The sequence below is a fragment of the Clupea harengus genome, chromosome 21, assembly GCF_900700415.2.
Source record: "Clupea harengus chromosome 21, Ch_v2.0.2, whole genome shotgun sequence".
NCBI lineage: Eukaryota > Metazoa > Chordata > Actinopteri > Clupeiformes > Clupeidae > Clupea > Clupea harengus.
In genome coordinates, this window is record NC_045172.1 from 25,991,930 (window position 1) to 25,999,429 (window position 7,500).

General features: G+C 52.3%; 1 protein-coding gene across 1 annotated transcript in view; it reads right to left on the bottom strand.

Moving 5' to 3' along the window:
- The window catches only part of LOC105891314 (Indian hedgehog signaling molecule), a 9,592-nt gene extending 3,919 nt beyond the window's left edge, over positions 1–5,673 (bottom strand). The window contains exons 1-2 of the mRNA XM_031558587.2: positions 5,138–5,673; positions 1,034–1,295 (exon numbers count right to left, since the gene is read on the bottom strand). Coding sequence (XP_031414447.1) covers positions 1,034–1,295; positions 5,138–5,437 — 562 coding nt within the window. The 5' untranslated portion in view covers positions 5,438–5,673. The remainder of the gene's footprint in view (positions 1–1,033; positions 1,296–5,137) is intronic.
- Between the last annotated feature and the right edge of the window lie 1,827 nt (positions 5,674–7,500).

A 7,500-nucleotide genomic window follows, 5' to 3' on the forward strand; every position in this document is an offset into this window, starting at 1 on the left:
CTATTAATGCCGCACTACAGCTATAACACAGCAGCAAACTCTGAGGGCAAGTTAGGTTAAGCAGAATGACTTCTGTTGACCTGAATGAGGTTAGTCAGCCTCCAGCCAGGAGGGGGCGCTAGAGCCCGGTGAAGCCATAATGCCCAGAGAGGAAAGGAGTGAGAAGAGCGCCTGTTAGAGTGATAGAGGAGAGGGGTGGAGTCAGGAGAGGGGAGGGGTCAGGAGAGGGGTGGAGTCAGGAGAGGGGTGGAGTCAGGAGATGGGAGGGGTCAGGAGAGGGGTGGAGTCAGGAGAGGGGTGGAGTCAGGAGAGGGGTGGGGTCAGGAGAGGGGTGGAGTCAGGGGAGGGGTGGGGTCAGGAGAGGGTGGAGTCAGGGGAGGGGTGGAGTCGGAGAGGGGTGGAGTCAGGAGAGGGTGGGGTCAGGAGATGGGTGGAGTTAGGAGAGGGGTGGAGTCAGGAGAGGTTACAGATCGAGGAAGCTGTAGCGAAACAAAGCCCAGTTTGTCTCAAGGGTTGTGATTGGTCAGTTTGTCTCAAGCGTTGCGATTGGTCAGTCCTGTTTGGCTGTCATCCAGAAAGTTTCTCTCACTCTACGGCAGTTTGGTGCGTTTGTCCAAACACACACACACACACACACACACACACACACACACACACACACACTCACACACACACACACTCACACACACACACACACACACACAGACACACACACACACTCACACACTCACACACTCACACATACACACACACACACACACACACACACACACACACACACACTGGACACTGGGACAAGGTTCCTGAGGACTTATTCGTTAGTGGTAGGGTTAGGGTTTGGGTTAGGAGGCTTCAGTACCTCCCTTCATCGTGTCACCCCTCCCTCTCTCCCTCTCTCCCTCCCTCTCTCCCTCCCTCTCTCTCTCTCTCTCCCTCCCTCTCTCTCTCTCCCTCTCTCTCCCTCTCTCCCTCCCTCCCTCACACACACCTCTCCTCCCCAATCCCCCCCCCCCCGGCCTGCTGTGTGTCTCACCTGACTTGACGCTGCAGTGGATGTGGGCTTTGGACTCGTAGTAGACCCAGTCGAAGCCGGCCTCCACGGCCAGCCGGGCCAGCATGGCGTACTTGTGGCGGTCGCGGTCGGAGGTGGTGATGTCCACGGCGCGGCCCTCGTAGTGCAGCGACTCCTCGGAGTGGTGGCCGTCCTCGTCCCAGCCCTCGGTCACGCGCAGACGCACGCCCGGCCACAGGTTCATCACCGAGATGGCCAGAGAGTTCAGCTTGTCCTTACACCTCTGCGGGGTCAAAGGTCAAAGGTGAAAGGTCATACAGGTGGGTAGAGATGGGGTATGATGAAACAAGATGCATCATGGGATATGAGAGAAGGTTATGATGAAACAAGATGCATCATGGGATATGAGAGAAGGTTATGATGAAACAAGATGCATGGGATATGAGAGAAGGTTATGATGCATCAGTGTAAGAGACACAATGCAACGGCCAATAAACACACACTCACACACACTCTCATACAAACACACACACACTATCTTACACACATACATACACACACACTCTCTCACACACATACACACACATACTCACATACACACATACACACACACACACACACACACACACACACACACAGACACACACACAAACACACATACACACACACACACACAGACACACATACACACACATTCACACTCATACACACACAGACACACATACACGCATACACACACACAGACACACACACACACACACACACACAGACACACACACACACAGACACACACACACACACATCAATGTTCACAGAAACTTCCCCTCCACTGACTCAGGATCATTTGATAAAAGTAATGAAGGAATGATCCAGAAAGCCACAGATAAACTACGTGAGGGTGCATGTGTGTGTGTGTGTGTGTATGTGTGTTTGTGTGTGTGTGTGTGTGTGTGTGTGTGTGTGTGTGTGTGTGTGTGTGTGTGTCTAGACCACGTCTAGATGAGCAGACAAAACCGATGGACTGACAGGGGTAGAAAAACAGAGAAAGGGGTCGACACAAAACAATGAAGATGGAAACAGTTCTGACTTACTCGTTACAGAGTTACAGAATGATCCACGTGACAGGAACCCGTAGGTGTAAACGCTCGAGAACAATGGATAATAGCGGAAAGACAAACACGTCCTTGGACACGCGAGTTCACGGATCACCGCCTCCGGGACGGCCGGCTCAAAGGTGCCGCGTCATTAATGTGACTCTTGTCTAGGTTTACTAACGTCTTACAGTGGAGCGATGCCCTTCTTTTATTAAATCCGGCCAGAGAGGCGACAGACAGACACGCTGATTAGGCATTAAACAAGGGAGAGAGAAAAAACAACTAAGTTTAAAGCTTTAGTCTATCCATTATTCTCTCACTCACTCTCTCTCTCGCACACGCACACGCACAGCTGTTGTTTACATTTACTTTCTATTTGCGCATACATTTTCAAAGCGTTTAACATTCTGAGATTGCCAATATAAATCCATCAGTGTGTGATGACAACATTAAGATGGAGGAGTGATGACCGTACTGTTGGACGAGGAGACTGTTGGAACAGGAGTCTAAATTAACTCCTGTTCCACGGGTTTCCTCTTTACTGTGTGCCGATTGCACGAAACTCAAAAGGCACGAAATACCCAACCCAACTGCGGAGTGATTAACCTGCACAGTCTGCCGCCGATGTGGAACGGTCCGCGAGAGAGGCTGTGCACCGGCTTGAACTCGAGACGTTGTCGAACGACTCTGATTTACGGAGTTCATGTTCGAGGAGGCGTCATAAGCACACGCGCCCCCCCCCCCCAACGCCACTTATCCGTCCCTTTGGCAACTTGGGAACAAGACTGGCTTGTTCCGCGTGGATGTGAGTGGGCAATAATTCAGTGTAAAATAAAGAGAGTTAACGGGGCCAAATTTAGACCCGGTGCGAATGGGGTCCTCTGTCTGCTTTACCAGGGCGCCTATCTACCTGAGTGCGCGACAGTTCATTCATTTGACTGAGGCGAGAGAGAAGAGGGCCCCGTGACTACGCGTCTCTCTTCAAGGACAACTATCGCGGTATTCTGTCCCCCATGGATGTCTGGTAGCAGATAGGAAAATTGACATTTTCAAATTTGTGAAATCACTTTTTCCATGTCGGTCTCCGGGCTTTGGGGATAAGAATAGAGCATTGCGGAGCCGTAATAGATGCCTATTCACAGACCGGTGTGGATTTCAACCTTCTATTTTTTCTCTGCGGTCGCCCTAGCGAACTGGACTTCATAAATCAGCTCGTGGACTCTGTTGGTTTTGCTTTTAAGGTAGAGATCGACGGGGTTTCTGCGCGAGCGGTTTCGCGCTGACCACGAGCTACACAAACATTAGCCGCTCGCGCTGTGACAACACGCGCCTGTGCCACGACCGACGGCTCGAGCTCCTGAACAGTCACGTCTGTATGCGGCGCCCCGGTGTGTGCCGCTCGCGCCTCCGAGGCGGGAGAGGGGAGAGTCGCCGCCGAATCAAAAATAAGGGGCCTGAAAATATGCGTATAATTAAGTCTTAAACGCATATGAAGTGGACTATTTTTATACATGTGTGCTACAAAAACAAACAGAAAAATAACACAAAATAAAATCAACAGACCGGCGGCTGTCTTTGCGGCGGGCGCGTGCGGCTGCTCAGGCTCATAAATTGTGCGCGGGTCAGGTAAACGTTCCCTCGCGAGGTGACAGGTAAAGACGGAGTGAGATCTGCGGGCGAGGCGTCCCCCCTCAACACACACACCCCACAGCTACCCACGTGGGCTTCACCTATGGACTCAACGCTCACGCATTCAGATCCAGAGGAAGCTCGCGGTCACCGGGACCTCTGATATAAATACTTGTATTCTTAGACACTCAAGTCAAATACATTTCTGAGTGGACCACATCAATGGCGGCGTCGTAAAACCTCTGACAGTAGAGGAAAAAGACGGCACAGAGCGACCCACGTCCAGTCAGCCTTAAGCTTACGGTAAACATTTGCAAATACACCCCGGCATGTGCGTTCGGGGGCTTTTTTCCGACTGTGGTCTCCACACAGAGAATACAGTGTTAATTAAATGTCTATTTCCACTTTCCCCGCGTACCATAGAGGGAGCGATTCAAAGGTGCGCAATCCTGGGGACTCCATACGTTAGAAAGAGCGCAACGCCACTCTTTCAACACATGACACAAACTGGGTCAGTCAAAGGAGGCACACAACATTGGTGCGAAGATTTAGTTTGTTAGCACATGGGAAAGTAAGTGTGTCTTTCAGAATTGTTTCTTCTTATAAACCTAATTGAGCTCTTAAGCGTCTCTTTCTCTAAACACTTGGGTCGACCAGATCTAAAAGTGAGGGTCGCACACCTGAGCTACACAGCAAAGCACACAGGTGGGACGGCGCCATAGCGCACACACACGCACACACACACACACACACACGCGCACACACACGCACGCACACACACACACACACACACACACACACACACACACACACACACACACACACACACACACACACACACACACACACAGGTGTGAGTGCGCCATAGCGCACATAGGGACCGAGTTGCTCTAACAAGTTATTAATCAGGAGACTCATCTCCAGGAAGGACTAGTCTGTGTGTGTGTGAGGGGAAGTTATTAATCAGGAGACTCATCTCCAGGAAGGACTAGTCTGTGTGTGTGTGAAGGGAAGTTATTAATTAGGAGACTCATCTCCAGGAAGGTCTAGTCTCTCTCTGTGTGAGGGGAAGTTATTAATCAGGTGTGTATGTGTGTGTGTGTGTGTGAGGGGAAGTGGTCCTGCGCGCCTGGAGCATTATGAAAAAGATCTCGGGCCATACCCTGTAGCCAGCACTACTGTCGCTGCGCAACACAGCCCGACCCATGTCTTGCACACACACTAGCATATTGGTCCAGTACACACACACACACACACACACACACACACTAGCATTACGCATATTGGTCCAGGTACACACACACACACACACACACACACACACTAGCACTACGCATATTGGTCCGGTCCAGGCAGCAGGTGGATGTAAGCAGGAAAAAGGTCCGCCTGAGGGCCATCTTACCTGCGTCATCATCCGGTCGGCGCCGGTGTTCTCCTCGTCCTTGAAGATGATGTCGGGGTTGTAGTTGGGCGTGAGCTCCTTGAAGCGCTCCGAGTTGCGGGTTATTTTGCCCTCGTACCTGCCGCTCGCTCCCAGCGTCTTCTCGGCCACGTTGGGGCTGAACTGTTTGTAGGCGAGTGGGGTTAGCTTCCTCGGTGGCCGTCTCTTCCCGTACCCTCTGCCCGGGCCACAGGCCCCGCTGCCCGGAGAGAGAATCAAGGCGCAGCCGGTGAGAAACGTCACCGCCGTGGCGAGTCGCATTCCCCCCGTGCCGACGGGCACTCCGGTACGGAGTGGGAGAAACGAGTGAAGGTGAGGATGAGAGAGAACCCCCCCCCCTCCCCCTGATCGCAAGCTTCGGTCCCCTCTCTCGGGGCTGATGGAGGGGGAGGAGGTCGAGGGTTTTAACACGGTATCACCGGGTCACCGGTCACCGCCATCCCTGGCGCGCAAAACCTCATTCCACAGGAGCCGTGGTTCCGCGTGAGTGCTGTTTTGAGTGTAGTGCCACTGCGTAACCCAGATGACTATGCCCGCGCGCAGAACTCTCTCCTCCTCTCACGTCGTCAGGAGCGCGCGTCTCTGAGTGCACTGGGAGACAGGGGCATAAACGGGGCATAAATAGGGCAGGGCCGTTTATCTTGGCACGAGGGTTCAAAGCCGAACTGCTCCCTAGCTGTGAGAAGCGTCCACGAGCGGCCCGCGGTTTGGTGCGCATGGAACAGGAACAGCACTGCGCTGCAGGCTCTCGCGGTCAGAGGGATGTCCCCGCGGCGGGCTGGTTTCCTCCCGTTGGGCTGGCTCGAGCTGCGTCCCTCAGCTGACATGGAAACGGGAGACATCCGAGAGTGATCCGAGACCGCGCCCTGCCTGGCCAGTCCTGCCCTCACGCGTCCCTGCCTACCTCCTCCGCGCCTCCCCCGCGCCTCCTCCGCGCCTCCTCCGCGCCTCCTGGCCCGGCTGAGCGCCCTGTGTTGCCCCCTGGCTCGCGTCTCCGCTGTCCACAGTCCCGTACCGCAGGCGGCGCGTCTGCCAACACGGGAGACTTTAACAGCGACTCGCTGCCGTCTGGACTCGCGGACCCTGGAGCCAACAGTCCTTTGAACCCCGCGCGGTTATCATTTACTGCACGCGCTGGAGCCTGAGACGTGAACGCACACAGCCACACACTCACAGTCATTCACAGTCACTCACACTTACACAAACACACACAGACACCCGCAAGCAGACAGACACACATACACACACACCTATAACACCGGCCTGGGTCCACCTCTCCCTCCCTCTCTCTCTCTCTCTCTCTCTCTCTCTCACACACACACGTACACAGAGCGCGAGGCTACTGTCAGAGGAATAATGTGAAAAGAATTGAGTCGCGGTGAATCGTGCACGTGAGGTCCGGTTTCACCGGCAGAGACAGGACACCCAACACCCGGCGACTGCTGTCATACCGGCGGCCTCTCCGACCGAAAGCTCCCGACACCACTATTATTACTATAAATGATTTACTATTACAGATGGAAATGTCCACTTTATCAGCGTGTCATCATAATAAACGATAGCCGTCTTCTCTGTCGAGTCCAAACGAATGATTCTGTCAACCTAATGATCAAAACTCTCTCAAGAGATGATTCTGTGGAGTAACGTCATTCTCAGACTGTCTCGGCAGGGGAATGACCTCGGGAAATCTTGGAAAAGAACTTGGAAAAAGTCGCGATCCCGACAAAACCACGTTTAAATGTGACTACTGTTTCTGCGATATCATCGTTTCCATGTCAATAATCAAAAGTGTATTTGGGGTAGGGTGAACTACTTCCATCTCCCCTGCGGCCAGATGCAGTTCCGCCCACATACACTAGGGGGCCACCAACCTTAAATCCCTGTTTTCAAATATTCGAGCCCTGATAGAATAACTTCAAATCAACTCTTCAGTCTCATAATAGATCTTTAAAATAAAGCAAATCAAACGACATGACAGTTGGTTCCATATATTTAAAAAATGTTTTATTAATATCACTGTAATTTAACAGTTAACTGACAGTTAAAAAAAACAACAACAAGCATTAAAAAATGACATCCAGAATTGGGCAGGCATTCTAAAAGCAAGTTAAAAGAAAGAAAATAATTTAGACCAGAAAGACCCTTTTGTAGGTGGATGTCCATCCTCCATTTTCTCCCGAAGGAAATTCCGAACGGGGTCAAATGAAAACACGATCCGTGTGCAAAGAGCCGCCCAGGGTCCAGAGTGAGTGTGTGTGTGCGTGTGTGAGTGTGAGTGTGAGTGTGTGTGAGTGTGCGTGTGTGTGCGTGTGTGTGCGTGTGTG